Source organism: Sparus aurata, chromosome 10 (assembly GCF_900880675.1).
Source record: "Sparus aurata chromosome 10, fSpaAur1.1, whole genome shotgun sequence".
NCBI classification, from domain to species: Eukaryota; Metazoa; Chordata; class Actinopteri; order Spariformes; family Sparidae; genus Sparus; species Sparus aurata.
In genome coordinates, this window is record NC_044196.1 from 28562169 (window position 1) to 28582046 (window position 19878).

The following is a 19878-nucleotide window of genomic DNA, read 5'->3' on the forward strand; positions in this document are numbered from 1 at the left end:
TTGCCCCTGGTAACTCCCCAGCTATGAAGATAGCTGGATTGCTATCATATCATGTGTCCAGGCTTTCTCGTATAGGATATAGACTAGAGACACAGCGTATCTACATAGTGCATGAAGTGTTATGTTCCTAAACAGTTTTAGTCTTACCACTGTATACTTATACCTGAAGTTGGAGGTACATATATGCAAAGCTCTGGCCTGCCCACGCACTATTGCCTTTCACTTACTATTTTATCATGAAATCTATTATTTATTATTAAAGCATCTTTTGCTCACAGTTGTTTTTACTATTAAATTCATAAGCATGGTTGAACATTTTCCGTTAGAGTTCAAAACAGGGATACTTGAAGTCAGTCTCAGACGTCATAATAAATGGTGCATTATGGGTTTTCGTATTGATTTGAATCTCAAGGATAGCTAACAGCTAATTGGCGACATTTTCAGAATGTTTTGCATGAAAGCACACAGCAGACTTCTATTCCAACATGCTATAGGTCAAAGCGGCCACAGCAGCCACACAGATAACAACATGAAGGAGATGAAGACTCCCTTATAAAATCTATTAACTTTGTGCGTTGTTGAGTTAGGAGAAACTTTGTCAACTTTGTGAAACACTGTCTCATATTCCAAATTTTTTGCCCCTTCTTGTACATGCGGCACGTGCAATCTAAGATATGTCAAGTTATTGTTTTCTTTACGCCTCGGAGATGAGCAAATGTAGTGCAGCTCTTTGTCAGAGTTAACAGAGACTCCAGTCTGCAGTATCGTTCGCGCGCTTGACTGATATACCGAAGCTTCGTGGCGAATGTTTTAATATCTTGTGGACACTTTTTCTCACCCTCCCTCTTTCTCGCTTGCCTGCCTGAGCGCTCTCTCTTATTCCGCTGCGAGTCCGTCTCGCACTTTTCTGTTAAACGCCGCGTCTCAGGGGGTGCCGCAGCCCCTCCAACACCCCAGCCTCCCACGTTCCACGCCTGAAATCAAGGTTGTAGTTTACCAAGTTAATAATGTAAATGGTAAAATTGAGAAAAACGGATTGTTATTTGTACAAAATAATTTTTGAGCGCTTCTTTAACTTTGCTCAATACTGCCCGTTCAGAGGAAAAAGTCTCCGTTTGTCCTGCCTGTAAATGGCCTTGGTGTGAGCGACCGCGGTTCGTCTGGTACAACCTGCTGATAAATCACCGCTCCGCTTTTCGAAGCAGAAAACGCTACAGTGGTCGCACAACTGCCTCACAAGACGGACACGTCCTGTGAGTTGATCATATTGTGGAGGAGCGCGGCCTCCCTCCTCTCCTTCAGAGCGATTTCATTCCGTGGCGTTACCTCCATGCATTCAGAACAATGAGTGATATGACAAAAGGCCCGGGCGCAAATCATGAGGTTGACAAACAGTGTTATCTGGCGCCGCGCAGGGGAGCAGTGTTTTCCATTTGTACGTGACGGCGTGAAGAGAGAAAACACCACCCCTGTGAAAGCCTTCAGCACGGTTATTTGTTTGCCTTTTTATTGCATTCTGAAATAGCAGCTGATAGCCCAGTAGCCTTTGGCTTTCTCCACCACTCCATGTCACCAACCATGAGTCATCCTGTCACTGTGATGGGATTTCCACGTTCCAAATATGCCTTCAGTTTTTAGTGGTGGAATGTAACTCAGCACATTTACTACAGAGGTTTTTACTTGAAAATTTCCACATGTCGTTTCTTTATACTCTATACTCCACTACATTTATGTGACAGCTTTATTTACGAGTTATAAAACCCATATCAACATATTTAATATTAAGTATTTTTGTAGATATAGACTATATAATGGAGTTGAAATAAGATCCAACATATACAGTGTTAAAATGCTCTTTAATGCATCAGCAATATCTATTCAATAAGAAATGTCAAAACATTTTGCTGATAATACTCAAGTATGATTTTGAATGTGGGGCTTTTACTTGGTACTCAGTATTACTACTATAACTATTACTAAAGTAAAGGATCTAAATGCTACTTCCTCCACTGATACCATGTATAGATGAGGATGCTGGAGATGAGAAAGAAACTGTGGCCTGGTGCTGAGATTTATAGTTAAACAAAAGTATTCATACATCTTCATTTGTTATTGTTATTGTTATTCATGTATATTTAAACTAAGGGTGTCCAAACCTTTTCCCCTGGGAGGAACAAAACCGAAACTTAATGGTGGACCATTGACCAAAAGCAGTGTTGGATTGTTAGCCGTGGATTTATTGTCTAAGTCTGATCTAATTTCTTTTCTCTCCTGTGTTTAAGACTTAAGACCAGGTGAATTTTAAGTTCCTAATTTTGTTTTTCTTCATTTGCCCCTCAGGGCCTCCGTAGTACTAGGATGCCAAGTTGCTTTGTTGTAATGACTTCCTGTTACTCTGCCCGACATGCAAGTTACTTATCAGGGATCTGTCATATTTAAAGATCATTTTCACCTCACAAAAAATGAAATGCCAACAGCGATTGGTAAGATTATTGGTTTGATTAAATTTCACTTTTCAAAAGAAACATCTGGCAGGCGAACATGAAACATTATGGTGGGCCAAATATGTCCGTCGAGCCCAACTTTGGCCAGCCCTGATTTAAACCATCATGACGTGGAGACCATGTTTATGTACCACTGTTCGAAAAAACCCCGAATGGATGCTAATGGATGGAAAAACCTGTTCTCATCTTTGTGACGGTATATTTTTTCAGATAAATCCAATGTGGTTTGAAGTGGTCCATTTCTCTCTTAAGAAGAAGACAATATTTCCCACCCATAAAGAAGCAACTCATCCATCAGTTCATCTCGTGAAAGCTCGAGGTACATGGTCTTCTTCAACGGAGGAATGAACTACTCTGTGTTCCCACCTCAGCCGATCCATGTGGGTTGTATTGATCACCCTGTCGACAACTATTTTACATCGAAATGCTGACCTGCAGAACTCGGCAAGCACGCACGAATACGCACCGAATGTGTGCAGCGGGAGATAGCGGCGCAAAAATTTCTCTCCGACATTGTTTATCTAAATTGTTTGCTCGGGCACACACAACACGCGGAAGGTCAAAACAGTCGAAAGCTCTGCCGAGTGCGTGTGGGTGTGCGGAGGTGTTTGTGTGCGGGATGAGCGATCGAGAGGTATTCGAGTAGTTGTCCTCACACGCTCGCGAGGCAGGAGTCAGATTGGTTTCTTTACGCGCTGGAGATAAAGCTCGGTGTCCTCCTTGTCACACACACACACACGCAAACACAGACGTACACACCCACCCGTACGCGCGCGCCACATGTCATCCAAACTTTTGATGTGCCTTATCTGACAATACCATTCCAATATTGAAGGCATTCAGCATAACTGGCATTGTCGCCATCAGAGTGAAATGCATTTTTATCATATCATTTGCATATTTTAATTACACTGCCATGAAAGTGAAAACATCAGACATGGCCGTGAGTGTCTGTTAGGTTCTTTTACTTTTGATGGACAGGATTATCGTGTAAATATGTGTGTACGGCTGTGTGTAGGCAGTTTTAGCGCGCGCGCGTGCGTGTGTGTGTTTGTGTGTAGTGAGAATGATGCGCATACTGTGGCGGTGAGTTAGCAGTGTTGAGGTTCGGTATCAGTCATGCAGCAGAGAGACGAGGCCTCTCATCGCAGACACTCTCCCAGCGTGAGGCCCGGCTCTGAGTTGAGAGGGAGGTTAGCGGCTGAATAATGAATCCAGACTCCTCTCCAATACTGCAGATATGGAGCAGCCGCCGTCATTGAACACGTTGCGATATGGCACTTGTATGGCCGAAAGCCTCGCCGCTCACTTAAACCTTTCTCTATCCAGGATTGTCACTGCGGCGCATAGCAAAACTTCAATACTTTTGTTTTATAATGAAAACATAGAAGAGAAAGATGTGCAGCACTTCTTTCTCACCTTTGCAGAGTTGCAAACTGAGAATTGTTCGGCGGTGTTTGAAATGAATTATGACAACTGGTCAAATGAGAACGATGCCAAAGAAGCAAGAAGCTGGATGCCAGCTGAACGAAACCCATGCTCAGCTAAACTGCGCCGTGCCGGCTGCATTCCGGCGCCATTGCTAAGCGAGTGCTGTGTGAGGAAGAGTTACAGTATCTAGGCCAACCCAGCGTGGGCTCTGTTTGAAGTATTGCAGCATTTTGCCAGCGCGTAGTGGAATAGCAGAGGTCTACTTTTAGCTCTACAGATGCGCAGACACAACAGCCATTCATTTCCTCCAGCAGCAGCAGCAGCAGCAGCAGCAGCCGGGGAAGGGCGAAAACACGGGGAGACGGCGATGGCGCGTGCGGCACGTTCGCGGGCAGACTCGCGCACACCAACATCTGCGCATAAACACGCATGCGGACAAGCACAGTCCGAGACACACACACACGTACTTTCACACCCCCCCCTCCAGACGCACAATGAGTGTTTATCCATTTATTTTTGCTGTTTGTTTGTTTTGCTCGGTAAATCCTAACCACCGCACAGCTGCTGCTGCTGGAGCAGGCATGGATGGCAGTTTGGGGATTCATTAGCTCTTGTTTTGCTCACTCTGTGTCCCGCCCCCACCCTCCCTTCATCTCCACTTATTTTCCCTCCATCCTTGCTCGGGAGCATTGTATAAACGGTTTATTGTCAGTCGGCTTGGACGGAGATAGATTGAATTTTTTTCTTTCAGTAAAAGTCAAGATGTTGCTGACTCTGTTGCTTTGATTTTGACCATTCATTGTATAATCTGTCTCAAAGTACCCAAACTTTAAGAAAGGGTCAACTTCTTTAAAGTGCCCCTTGGTTGGTTGGTTGGTTTGTCAGCAGGATTACACATAAACTACCAAATGGATTTCCACGAAACTTGGATGGAGGATGAGTCTCGATCCAGAATAAACCCGAAAAACTTTTGGACTGGATCCCGGAAAAGGGACAGATCTAGGAATATTTTTGTCATTTTCTTTAACATTGTGAGATGGGGTATTTTTATCTTGAAAACTGCAGTATTTAGGTGGCCACATCTACATCCAGCAGATTTTAAAAAATGTTTTATATGATGTTGGATGAAACCCTGACCCTTTAACCGTGATTATCTCTAAATCAAATCCAGCAACATAAATCATATACATTGATTTACATGTGCAGATTGTGGAGGTGAAATCCATACTGAAAATGACTTTTATTCACTTGTGTGTTATCACTTGCACCAACATGTAATGTGCCAGGTCATGGTACCTGGATGATATGATAGGACTACATGGGATGGCATCTCACATAACATCAGGGGCCTCATAGATGGATTCAACGCACACATACTGCGATAATGACACTCACAGGGGGATTTTTCAATTGATTTCAAACACAGGAATGACTTAAAACAATTACCGTGCCTGTGCACAAGTGCTATCCACACACCCCACACACATTATGCCATACATCGTGTCCGATCTGGCCCATGGCACCCCTATTTCACCCACCATTACCCTCTGACTGGATAGAAGCCCACCCCCAGGGACAGCAACACCCAAGGGAGCCAAATGATGGATAAACAGGAGTGGAGGTACGGAAGGAGGCTGAGGGAGACATTTTTTTTTTTTTTTTTTTTTACAGAGAGAGAGACGGCGGAGGCGAAAGGCTTTGCGATTCCGAGCACACGCGCACACATGAAAAGGCTCATGATGGGAGTGTGTGATCGCGTCGGTGAGCTATTGTTCCTCGGGGCTGTAAAAGTGTTCACAGGGCAACAAAAGCTGATCGATAGAAACACACCGCCACTCTATAAAGACTCTAGTTAAAGAAGGCGAGTGAAATAGATACTGGTCCTTCTTCTTGTCCCCGTGGACACACACACTCACACAAACGCACGCACACACACACACCTGACAATGTACCATCTCACTTCCTCTCACTGTGTTTGTCCCTTTGTGACTCATTCTGTCTCTGTCAGCCGCTCTCGTCCTTCTTCCCTTCTGTCATCCTCCCTCTGCGTATGAGTGCGCGCGTGCGTGTGTGTGTGTTCGTTCCTCTGCGTCCCTTTGACACACTTGGACTGGCCCGCGGAAAAAAAACCCAAAAGCAATCACCCTCCACCATGCTAAAACACACACACAGACACACACATAAACATGTAAATGTAGACAGAGGCGCTGAGAAACACTTGTGTGCACATGGTCGTACTCTGCTGGGAGCTGGCCTGGTTTCTCTTTCACCAGTGTCCGCGCACTCACACACACACACACACACACACACATTTCTCTTTCGCTTTTGCGGTATCTCTGTGTTGTCGTGCCACATAGAGTATACAGTATGGCAACACACAGCTTGAGACGACATCAAAACACATTGATGTGAGCACACACACACACACACACACACACACACACACACTCACACACACAAATACACACACACACAATTGGCCTCACCACTTCATTAAAAGGGGAGCAAGAGAGTGACAAGGCTTGAAAGAGAGTCCACTGACAGTGCAGCCGCTAACGTCCAAACACACACACACACACACGCAGGACAGGACTTCAGAAGCAAGCAGCCTCAGCCCCCGGACCATTCCCCGCAAGACGGAAGGATTGAACCACAGGGGACCGGGGAGATAAAAGAGGGAAGAGCGAATGAAGGAGCATCCGTGAGAAGGAACAACCAGTGACAGAGAGAGAGAGGAAACAGTGCGAAAATGCACAAGTTATTCTGACGGTTTCAAAATTTCAAAACACCTGAGCATTTCCTCGAGATTTCGGCGCTGTTTGATTTTTGGCGACACCTTTGGTCACTGTTGGTAACAGCAAGTCTGTGCGAACTTGACAGCAGACACATTTTGAGCGGCTACATTGGGGTTTTCCTGTGACTCTCTCCGCCTCTTTTAATCTGAAACAGCACTAGTCAGAAACGTGTTGGCATGTGCAGACATTTAACGCATGCAGCACTTCCTGGGAATCCACTGTGTATCGGTCAGTTATTTGAATGTAATTTTGGAATGCCAGTAGCAATGGGTAGTACTGTACGTAGAGGTAAGTGCAGAATGAAATTGAATGAACAGAAATATCTAAATGCATCATCACAGCAGCATCAGTAACACACTACTGTTACTCTGCTCAAACAAAAATGACTTTTACAGAAAGAAATAGACGAAAAGAAGAAGCAGAACACTCGGGGATGAGAAAAAGAGCAAGGCCATGTTTTGTTTCTGTTTTTGTTTTTTTAATTACAGAAAAGTGGCAAACAGCAAAAGAAAAAAGATTAGAGGGAGGTGCTGACTGCTACTGATAACAAGCACGTTTCCCCCCCTCACTCGGCTGATTGTTCACGTCTTCAAAATGCAATTGTTTTTCTGCTCAGGAAAGAGTTTACATTAGACACTTCCGCCTCCCCCGTGCGCGCCGGGACAGGTCCTGCCCGGTATACGAGGGCACGGAATCAGAATAATTTCACAGATAATTTGGTCGCCACAGCCAGGCAGTAGTAGTAATGATTTTAGAGAGAGAAGGAGCACAATAAGAAAGAGAGGGACAAAAGCGGAGCAAATCACCCAGGGCCAATCGCTGTGTCTAAGCCAGTGTGGTGTTTGTCGGGGGCGGGCGGGGGGGGGGGGAGCCTCTTTTTAAGCTCGCTGGAAAAAAAAGGGAGATGTTTCTTATTTCCCCTTTTTTTTTTTTTCCTCCCACTTCCAAATGCTTCCTACCCTCGCTGGCGTCATTCAGCGTGACCCTCTGGAAATTGCAAAGCGTTTGGCGCGACGGCGGCATGACGGCGCTGCCCACTTTGGCGGCGGTGGCGTTTCAACGCCGCGATACGCCGCGAGTAATCGCGGTAACACATTCAGATGCCATTAAGGACTTTGCGGCCTATCTAACAAGCAGGCGGCTTTCATCCCCTTACGAAAGTAGTGGGCTCAATCTGAGATGTGTGTGTCATGTCAAAAAGGTGTGTGTCCTATACATTATTCAGAGGCTCCGAGCCGCCCACATCTGTTCGTTTCTCTGGACGCTGCACACACTCCTCTGACAGACAATAATTACTATGCTGCCAGGAACACACACACACACACACACACACACACACACACACAGAAAGGGAGCTCTGGCACCTATACAAACCTCTGACAATGAATTCACGTGGGATATAGTGTGCTAGAAGCTCCTCTTGTCATCCAGCAAACACATCGTTCACACACAAATCATAATCACACGTATGGCCGCGCTCAGAGCCACGCATGCACGCACCTCTGCGTCCACACACAAATCACCACGACGCGCACGGCTTCGAACACACAGCAAAACCTGCGCGAGGCTCTATGAGCATAATCTCACAGCTCTCTAATGGCACGAGGAAGGCTCATTGCTGCTCTGTTGTGACTGCAGGATGGACACACAGTTTTTTACGTTGTGTTTACTCAAAGTACAACAGACAAATGGACGCGCAAAGGCTGCGTGGGCGCAAGCGTGTTTGAATGATTATACATAGTGTTCGCTGTTTACGTTTGCAAATGGGAGGAGAAGGGATGAAAGAATATATTTGCATTATTCCTCTGTCTTTGGGTGCTCGCATGTATACGTGGTGTGTGTGTGTGTGTGTGTGTGTGTGTGTGTGTGGAAGAGAGAGGGAGATGGAGAGAAAAGGAGGCACTCTTCTCTGTAGTGTCAGCCTTTGATCAGTGTCTCCATGCATGTGTGTGTGTGTGTGTTGCGTGTGTGTGTGTGTGTGTGCCAACCCCTGGTGTCTTGGAGGCAGGATGAAACACTGTGCCTCTATCCGGGACTCACAGAACACCCACTATCCTTCTCTCCTTTTCCTTTACTCCCCGTCTCTGTCTCCCTCACCCCCTCTAACCACCATTCCTTACCACAGCCATTTTAAAGGCTATTCATGCAGAGCCTCGCTTTCATCTTGCATTGCGGCGCTTTAACCAGCTCCTCTGTTTTTTTGGTTTTTTTTCGAGGCCTTTTATCAGATTATAGAGGATGGGGGAGGACGGGTGAAGTGGCCCGCTGTTGTGCACACTGACTCGCAGTCAGATGGACGCAGCGTGAAGGTGCGGGAAAGACAACGGCTTCGGCTGTAACAAGATAACGTCTGGATCTTGGCTGTCTGCTGGAGCCGCACTGGCCCGTTTCAGTGTTTTGACGTCCCACCAGCAGAGTGGACAATTGTGCAAAAACAGTAACTGAGGAGCAAAACATAGCACTAGACGACCTTTCTTCACAAATTTGCACAGAGCAGTTTTTCCACTGGAGCCGGACTTCGTATGAGCACTGCTCATATTTGTGCAAGAAACTACACTGACATGGATGATTTGCTACGTATCGCTGAATTAATGACCTCATAAGCATAACTGTTAATGTTTAGTATATGGTGATGCCTACAGTTGGACATAAGGCGGCTTGTTACTTTGGCTTAGTGAACGGGCCTACTTGCAGATTACTTGTGTCACCCTCATTTGTGGTGTTTAAAGGTGCACTGTGTAGTTTTGTGGAAGAAATTTCAATCAGAAAAGAAATATCTCCATTGGCTGATTTATTAATTAATTAATTTTTGGGGGGGGGGTGGTGCTAAACAGAGGTCATCACCGTTTTCATGACTGAAGACAGCACAACATCATACTGTTTTACTGTGTTTATATTTGGCGGACCCTGCCACCTTTCCTAGCGTCCTGCGTACCTTTCTTTCCTCTGAGAACAGCTTGTTTATTGAGTTACGGAAACAAATAAATATCTCTGAGTTTGTATTCTCACCTCATTAATATTGCAGGTATTAATACAATTGCAGGTATTAATACAACAAATACAATTAATACAAAACACATCTCTCCAAAACAACTTCAACACTAAATGCATGATGTGCTCACCGATAATGTGCTTCGATCCCTTTTGTTTTCATCGAGCATGGGAGGTGATTAACATTGATTGATTTGGGTTGTACCTGCAGTGTGAGGAGAGGAATGATAAGGTAATGTAATTTAACTCCTGTAGGTATAAGCCGTAAACATAAGTGCAGAAAATTCAGTATAAACATCTATGTGAAAAAGAGTGATCCACTACTGTGGCAGAAATAATATTCAACTTCCCTTACCCTCCGTGGGTCAGTTTTAATTGGTTGACGAGGTTAATAAGCCACGCCCCTTCAAGTTCGCCGAAAGCCCCTTTCAGCAGTTGCCACCGGCTGATTCCTCCCGTCGTGTGCTTAATGTAAAGATGTTTTTATTACTTTATAATCCAGTTTCAGTGTGTTGCTGTCCCTCCTGGTTTTCCTGGTGTGTTGCAGATGAAAGGGGTTAAGTGAGTAAGCTAAGCGTCATTACGTGCATCCATTTCTTTCTGTCCTTTTGTCTTCAGTAACTGCCAGCAAGCATAATTGCTAATTAAAACTGCGTCATATGCAATTCTTTAGCCTCCAGCTGTTGTGACTGTAATTTTCGCGCCGGTCTCAATTACAGCTTTTACATTCGTCCCTTAATTGTATGTATCGACCTTTGTGTATTATATTGTTCTGCATTACTGTTTTGAAGCGAATGTGCTCTTGTTATTTCCATAATATTGAGAGAGTCCAGATTAACTGTCGTGGTGTCGCCACAAGATGGCGCCTCATCCATAGCCAAAGCAGCAGGCTGGCTCTTGTTAAGAGGAGTTGTTTGTATCAAGTGAGATCCAGCCAGACTAATGCCTGTCATTGCAGTTTTCATTCATACATTATAAAAAATAGTAATATCATTTGTGTAATTGTGGCAAGAATTAGTCATTGCTACATTAGTTGTTATTTTGTGAATAAGATGGCTCTTTTTGAATAGGGCTTTTGTAACGTTGTCATGTAGTAAACATGTCATCTCAGTTTAACTTAGTTTTGTTTATTTGCATACCTTGGTTTCTATATCTGATATCCTTAATCTCACTACTACAAATGCAGATTGACCTGGCTGTACTTTCTGACAGGATGCTGAATAAATACCTTGAAAGGCAAATCCTGTCAACATCCTCCAAACAAGCTGCCTACCTAAACCTATTTTACAGTGTAATTAGCCCTGAACAAAGGTGTAGACAAGTAAAGAATTGCCTGTGATGCTGTGTGTGGTTTAATTGGAAATCTTGATAAAGCCTCTCGAACACTAATTTGGAGCGCACAGCAAACCACATACTGTAGGGCAGTGTTACAACAATTTCCAGCATCTAGCTGTATACAAGTGTTTAACCTCTACTGTATAGGTTTAATGGATGACCTTTCCTGTGCACCTGCCTTTTAATAAAGCTCTAATTAGGAGTCCCATTAGGTTCTGAGAGGCTGACAATTAATGGGTACTTAAATAGAAAAGATGCAGGTCTTTGGTGGAACAATCGAAGATGCTCAGCAGTAATCATGGGAGGCAAATGTCAACTAGCAACAGAAAGGGTGAGCTACAATTAAAATGCTCTGATGAATGGACGATTGTCTCACGGAGAAGCTTTGAGGGATGTTCGCTCCTTTATCATTCAGTGATCAAAATGTGATGTGCAAACAGCGTCTCGTGTCACATGGCAACTCATAAAACAACAATCATGACAGTGAAGAAATTGCCTAGATTAAACTCAGTAAGGTTGGACAAAGTATTATACGGAGAATGTGTACATAATGTGTTTGCAGGGCTGCATGTGCAGATGCTCAGCGTAGGTGTAGTCAGAATGCACCTCACACAATCACAATTAAGCATCTGTGCTATACAGGTATAGCTCACAAGCAAGTACATGTAGTAATGTGATTTACATCATTTACATCTTCCTCTATGGTATAGGACAAGCACAGTAGGACAAGGAATAATACCATATTCGTTTCTTATATGAAGACCTTTTCCCTGGAAGACATTTTGACAAGTCACAGCAGGAAAAGCACAATGAATCATGGCTGAATTCTATCGAGCTGCTTCGGTTTAGGGGTCCTGGTCTTGTGCATGTTTGCTCACTGTCACAATATCATGGTTTAATGGAACTGTATGGGATTTTGACAGAGCCATCATTAAAGTTATGAATGGAAGTCAAAATATTTAATATTTATCGGTAAAATGCTCCACTGTTAAAATAAGGGGTATCTTCTTTTGCTTCTGAAAATGTCACAACCATATCAATAAGAAAAGGACGAAAGACATTTTACGATCCTAAATTCCAAGCACGGTATGTCATCACTTGTAATCCATTTATGTGTGTGATTCAGATTAAGGTCACCTATATTTCTCGGAGTGCAGGCTGCTGTACTGTAAGTGGCTTTGTGCAGAGGACCCTGTTCAATGCCATTAGACAGAGTAAACGTCATTAAGAGAGGAGCTGAAAAAGCAATTTTATCCCTCCTGCTGCTGTCTCTGTGTACCTTCTGTCACTCTTTGCTGATGACAAGGGTGTTACAAACACACACAGACACATGCACAGTTGAACATATACACACTTGTTCTCTGCAGTCATGCAGCCAGTCAGAAGCTGATGTACATGCCAATTTAGGGAACATTTACCAGACAGTACTAAATACTAAAGGTTCTGATGCTAACGTCATCTTGTCACTCTCTTCTTCCTTTACCTCTCTCCTGTCCCTACATCCCCTCCTCCTCAATATCCTCCTTTCTTTGCTATTTTCCCCACCTGTCCTCTTCCCTCCCTCATCCTCAGGCTTTCTCAGCACCGGTGATCAGTCCGCTAAGGGGAACTATGGCCTTCTGGACCAGATTCAGGCCCTGCGTTGGCTCAATGAGAACATTGGCCACTTCGGCGGAGACCCGGAGAGGATCACTATTTTCGGCTCTGGAGCTGGAGCGTCATGTGTCAACCTCCTCATCCTCTCTCACCATTCAGAGGGTAATTGTTTTGTTGCTTGTTTGTTTTCTTGGTGAAACATAAATTTTTCTTTATCTGTCACCTCACATTCACTTGTTGTTTTCGTTGTGTGTTTCTGCCCAGTAAAAGCATTAGCGTAGAGAGAAAAACACATGAGCACAAGGTTCCCGCTGGTAACGGGATTCCTGCAATATCTGGATTTTCTTCGATTGCCAGTACCCTGGATCCAACCCTTGGAATCACTTTACAAACCACAAATCTCTCGACTAATGGATTGTGTCTGCTTACATGAATTCCACTTGATCCAATAATGTTTCTCTCTTTTAGAGTAGCCCTAATGTGTATATTTGTTCTATATGCTATCTGGAAACAGGTAATCAAACCTGCCGTGTCCAATGTACCCACTGAGATGCTCAACAAATAATGTATCTTCCTGTATTTGTTGCTGAAATTACTTGCTCAGTATAGTCAAATAGTGTTTTTCTTCTACTTCATTTATCCTTGAGTTATGGGATGACCCTTGATTTATCCAGTGCAAAATGTAATCAAATCACTGAGATCCTGCCATACCCATATGGTCAAATGGAAACTTAGCTAGCAGCTTCCAGCACAGAAATCGCTAAGTCCTGTGATGTTCGCTTGACACCTCTATCCTCAAAGGAAACCGCTGCTTGTCCTGTGAACTGAAGAATTCAAGCAGTCATGTGGCTAATGAGCGAGTCCAGGTTTGATCTACGTTATGTCATTCATGTCTATGGAGTATAAATCACACTGGAGATCCAACATTACCTGACTTGGCACATGCTCCTGGCTCTGTTAACAGTCCGCTGCTCTGCAGCAGAGTGTCTCTCCCTCGGTCGAAAACCTATATCCATCTGACCTCATGCTCCCCATTACCAACAACACACCCTGAGGGCTAAGTGTTAACATTGCACCACCAAAAGAGAGAGGCCTACGAACCAATCGACTTTGATCTGAATTGAGATCAGTGTAGCTGGCGACCCACAGCCAAATGGTCACGCACTCGCTGCCTTTGATCATGCTGTTCTTGAAGCTGTCCTCCTCCAATCGTAACTTCTCTGTTCTCTACGCTGCTCGAGGACTCTACCTGAATATTCCTCTACTCTGTTCATTTTCCATTTAACACACACAAACTGCAAAGGACAGAAACAGGGAAGAAATGGTGGGTGTAAAGACAGAGAGAGTTTAGAGAGAGTGTGTTCACACAACCATATATCTGTTTCAATAACTGCGGTGTGTATGTGTAAGTGTGTGTATATGTGTGTGTGTGTGTGAAGCACCAAGAAGACGCATGTCTAACTGACTCATTCTTTCTGCATGGATGTGCCTTGATAACAAATGTGTGGTGTCAAAGCTTGAGTGAGCATTTTTGCAATGCTGCCGTGTCACTGTGTCCATTTAACACAACCTCTATAATTACCACTGATATTACCACTGCTAACCCTTATAAAAACCCAGGCATAGCCCGCCATTTTCCCTCATTGACGAGTGACCCACTTAGCCGTTAGAAACATTGCACGACCCCAGTTGTTATGTTAGATTTATACTTTAATGGAAGACTGATACCACTCTTTTGTCTGTGCATTAAGTATAGAGCCAGAGTCAGGATGGATAGCCTAGCTTTACATAAAGACAGGAATCACGAGGTAAACGACTAGCCTATCCACAGTTCTAAAGAGGAGTAATTTTGTTACGGGGACTTGGATGCTGTAACTACATTTTGTAATGCAAAAGTTGAAATAATCTTATTTATGCACTACTTCTCCACTCTGGGAGGGCACTGTGCCTTGCTGTTACTCAACAAGAAAATGTCACAGCTAGACTCTCTATATCCATGGATTAAACAAACAAGATATATATGCGTAACCTTTAGATTTCTTGGAATGTGTTTTTGAACTTCAAGCAGACAAAGCTAGCTGTGTTCCCCTTCTTCCAGTTTTTATTCTAAGATAGTAGCCTCCTTGCTATACACGTGACATGCAGACATTATTGTGGCATGACTCATCTCACCTAGTTCGGAAAAGGTAAATTAAGAAAGTATTCTCTAAAATGTTACACTTGAATTGTTACTTTTTTTTAATTTTTCAGATGGCCAGACTTTTGGTACGCTGGCCCTCTATACTCAAAAGTCAGAAATGCTTTTTTGTTTATTCTTAGATGGCAACTGGTACTATTCTCAGTCATTGTAGTTCAATCATTAATTTTTTCAGGGGAACCCCACTTTAGCTGCAGAGGGACCCTAATGGTGGAGAAAGCCTGTATTAACCCTCTGTCTTCTGTTGCTGACAACCATCCTCCTCACACTGCCACCTGTCCATTCTCATGCCTTCGCTTTGTCATCACCCCATCATCGTCATCATGGTCCTCGTCTTCATCAGCATCTAACGGTGTAACATCAGCCCTCTAGACACTGCCTGTCTGTCATGCTCCCCCCTCTCCCACACCAGGGATGCCAGGTAAGGAGTCTGTCATCCCCACCCTTGAGGCACACCAATCATGTCAACAACACAGCATAGCAAATCAAGCCCGACAGCAGAGACGTACAGGATGGATGGCAGGATGGAAGTGGCAGACAGGATGTAGGGAAGAGTTGTGATACTGATATGATGCAGGGTGTGGATATAAAGGGGGAGACAGTAGCCATGGTATGTTTTTAACAGTGTTTGAGGTAAGATGAGGTGGAGTGATTAAATTGTTGAAGGAGGCAAATGAGAAAGGGCCCAGAAAATGCCCTGACATGACGCTTCAGGAAAGAAAGGAAGCCAAATCGAGGGAGTTACTCTGCAGGGAAGGCAAGGAGCACTTAGGAAGTCACAAAGAAACTGATTTTGAAGCTGAATGAAATAATACCTAAACAACCCCACCTCTCTGCCTGGCTCTCTCAGCGCAGATATGGAGGTATAGCTGTTTCCAAGCTACTTCTTACTATAATTGATTTCCCAGAGAAAGGGGGCTCTGCGGCTGTGCTCAATAATTAACTGACCAATCTTCAGCCCAGGAGAGGGGAAAAGAAAGAAAAAAGGAATGAGAGAGGAAACGGGTGAGGCAGGCGGCCCCTTAACGAGCCACTTCAGTGGTTCAAACGGCACAGGACAGGCAAGAACTAAGACAAGGAGAGGAAGACAAAAAGAAAGAGAGGCAGCGAGAAACACAGAGTCTGAGAGAAGAAACCGCTAGCAAATGACAGAGGAAAATGGCCCTTTTGACATCTCAGATGAGCTTTTTCACGATTGTGCCTTTTTCCTCTCTTATTTTTGCGTTACAGCACTATAGCATGCTCTAGTTGAGATGCTTTAGGTCTGTAGTCCTGTGCTGTGTCTCCCAGCTATGCTCATTTGAGAACATTTAAAAGTGAATTAGAAAAAAGGTCAATAAGAAAGTGGTTTACATTTCTTTAGTCAGACAACTTCACAGAGCTCCATCTTGCCTGCAAAAATGCGAAGTATTGGGGAAAATGTATGTTACATTTAGTGAGATCACCACCATATTTTTAGAATAGTAATATAAACACTGCATCTTTTCCATCTATTCTTTCAGGTCTGTTCCACAGGGCCATAGCCCAGAGTGGAACTGCCATCTCCAGCTGGTCTGTCAACTACCAGCCCCTCAAGTACACCAAGATCCTGGCCCGTAAGGTGGGCTGCACCTACACAGAGACAGCCGACCTTGTTGACTGCCTGAGGCGCAAAAACTTCAGAGAGCTGGTGGACCAGGACATCCAGCCAGCTCGTTACCACATCGCCTTTGGCCCTGTGGTGGACGGAGACGTGGTGCCTGATGATCCTGAGATCCTCATGCAGCAGGTTAGAATTTGACTATTAACCAAATGTGGTATACCAGTATGTGCTCCATACTGTATTTCAATTCGAGTGACATGAGTGGTGATGACACACCAGACAGAGGATAACACCAAGAACTTGGTGTGGAAGGTTATTACAGTGTTAGGGTCTGGCAGTGACCATCACCAGCTGGTGTGAACTTGCATCCTTTCTCCAGTCCCACACCAACATTTTATGATGTCTATTTTGGGCCCAGACTCATCCTTCATCCAAGTTTCATGGAAATCCATGCATACTTTAGATAAAACTATTTAGTATTTCTCAAGAACAAAGAAGAGATAAGAAATTGTCACAAAAATACATCCTTATTTCATATTTCATGACCTCCAGGTCTGTGAACCACTGCTTTTTAAATATAGTACAGTACAATTTTGTGAAATACTGGAAATCTCTCACATAAGGGGAAGCAAATAAGAGAAAGTAGGTAAAAAGTAATAAAGTTCTTTGTAAAATAACAATTGCAATTTTTCCAATGACATTCTGTATAATAGACATGCTGAGGAATGCAAAAAGTACGACGTTTGTTGATACTATGTTTTTTTAGTCAGGCGAGCATCAAAAGGTTCCTGGCTGATTTGATGGGAAAAATTTGCCACATCCCAAAGTCTTTAATGAGCTTATGTTGAGTGTCAGTTGACATTGTTGACTTTAAAGGTTGTGCAGGACTGTTTTTGTAGAAGTTCTCTTTGAGGTCCTATGATATGATGGAGCAAATCTAATGTTTCTGATGAAAACATATGGAGGTAATAAAACAGGAATGAGATTTCTTGTCTCTGTCTTACGCTGAGCTTGTGGTATTCATTAATACAAAGGGACCCTGCTTATTTAGGTTTCTTGGCATATACAGGGTTCGTACGGGTGTTTGAAATCCTTGAAAGTGCTTGAATTTCAATGTTGTGTTTTCAAGGCCTGAAAAGTGCTTGGATTTTAGTTTAAGTGCTTGAAAGTGCTTGACATTATAACTCTGTCTTTCACAAAATTGGGATCAGACTGGATAATTAATTTCTGAAATTTTTGCTATTATGAAACATAATTTTAGATGTTTACAGCATAATAAAATGTACATAATTGTGATAAGAAAAAAATCATGAGTATATATATTCCTGTAGATACGTATTTTACCCCAGCAAAAAGGTGCTGGAAAATCTTGAAAATGACCCTTAAAAGTGCTTGAAAAGTGCTTGAATTTGACCTTGAAAAATGTGTACGAACCCTGCATATATATATGGCTAAATATGAAAACTTTGAACAAATAGAAAAGCAGAAATATGAACAAAACTGAATTGACCTGACGGATTGATACACAAGAACAAAACTCAAATTGTAATTGTGACTTGAAACAGAGATTGAAAACCCCTGCTCATCAAATACAATTTAATCACTCAACATGTTCTTCCCCTATTGAACCACTAGGGGGAGTTCCTCAACTATGACATCCTCATAGGAGTGAACCAAGGAGAGGGTCTGAAGTTTGTGGACGACAGCGAGGACAATGACGGCATCTCTGCGGCAGCTTTTGACTACACCATCTCTAACTTTGTAGACAACCTCTATGGCTACCCTGAGGGTAAGGAAAGCCAACATTATACTCTTTTTAGGCTTTAAAGTTTTTCATATTATGTCCTCTACTGCCTCTCACAAGACAGAACTTTGCAGTGAGTCACAGTCGTTTGTGCTTATTAGGATCCATTAGATATCTTCCTGAATTCACACACGTAAGACTGGTTTGAAAGGAACATTTTCAGAAAGATCATAGGTAAAAGAAAACAGCACAAGTTATGATTATAATGCGATGGCCTATACATACCAGATAATACACTAAATATATTCCTATGCCTGAACTAGATGTGACATTGCACACTACAGGAAAAAGAAGCTGTTTGATTCATTCTGTTTTTTTTGACATTATCAAAAGTATTTCAACAAATTTCAGCTCTCAGTGGAGATGCAAGTTTTCAAAACACAATGTGGGCAAAGAATGACAAAAGACATCAAATGTGTGCCAAGGAAAGTGTATCAACCAAGATAGGCATACTAAACAGAACGCCTATCATTGAGATTATCTTTCACCATGGTGGGTCTGTGCTCTGGCCTTTGAGGCTCTGTGGGCACTAATGCTGTCTCTCATCATCCCCCAGGCAGCCAGCTCCCAATCACAGTGCTGTTGTTCCTAACAGATCAGCCCGCAAACCCCTCACAGCGGGCCACAGTCAAAATACAGACACATTTGGATAATATAGTCACGCTCCCTCTCAAGTGCCTGTCACTCATTGTGAGAGGCATATTTTCTCCTTTGCCCTTTGTGTTGTATCTCTCAACTATATCCTCACACATAAATACGAACCCAGCCACTGCTTTAATTATTTTACTCTATCTTTCTCCACCTTGTTTACATTTTACTACTCTGACCTCTGGAAGTGTCCTATCCCTGTCAATACTTTCCTCTTAACTTATCACAATTTTCTCTTTTGCCCTATCCCTTTATCCTTTTTTCCTTCTTCTTTCCCCTCTCCTGTGTCTCAACCTCCAGGCAAAGACATCCTGAGGGAGACCATTAAATTCATGTATACGGACTGGGCAGACAGGGACAATGGGGACATGCGAAGGAAGACCCTCCTAGCTCTGTTTACAGACCACCAATGGGTGGCGCCAGCAGTGGCCACCGCGAAACTCCACGCCGAGTTTCAGTCTCCGGTTTACTTTTACACGTTCTACCACCACTGCCAAACCGAGACACGACCTGAATGGGCTGATGCTGCCCATGGAGATGAGATACCGTACGTGTTTGGCGTGCCCATGATCGGTGCAACAGACCTGTTCCCATGCAACTTCTCGAAGAATGATGTGATGCTGAGTGCTGTGGTTATGACTTACTGGACCAACTTTGCCAAGACTGGGTAGGCATTGCTAATGATTCCATCTTATCTTATCATCTTATTATTACGTCTTTTTTTGCAGTTTTGGTACAACTGCAGCATTAAGCAGCTAGTGTAGTGCCTCTTCAGTAGCAGAGTTTAAAGTGTCTTTCTGAAGGTTTCTGTAAATAAGAGAGGTTTAAAAGTGGAGAGCCCTGTCTCACTTTGCTCTAAGTTGAAGAAGAATAACTTATAACAGAAGTATGTATTCAGTTTTTTTCAATGACCCAATGAAGAAATATTTGAATCAGATTGATTAAAACCTTGATTTGAAACTTATGTCTGTGATGTCCTCCCTGTCCTCCAATAG

At 43.4% G+C, this 19878-nt stretch overlaps 1 protein-coding gene across 5 annotated transcripts in view; it reads left to right on the plus strand.

Annotated features, from left to right (window-relative positions):
* nlgn2a (neuroligin 2a) overlaps positions 1-19878 on the plus strand; it is a 198348-nt gene that overhangs the window by 173231 nt on the left and 5239 nt on the right. For all 5 annotated transcript variants that reach the window (XR_003985792.1, XM_030432083.1, XM_030432081.1 and 2 more), the window contains 4 exons: positions 12629-12814; positions 16352-16617; positions 18067-18220; positions 19184-19550. Coding sequence is in view for 4 of the 5 variants with exons in the window: in XM_030432083.1 (XP_030287943.1) it covers positions 12629-12814; positions 16352-16617; positions 18067-18220; positions 19184-19550 (973 nt within the window). In the remaining variant the exon portion in view is untranslated. The remainder of the gene's footprint in view (positions 1-12628; positions 12815-16351; positions 16618-18066; positions 18221-19183; positions 19551-19878) is intronic.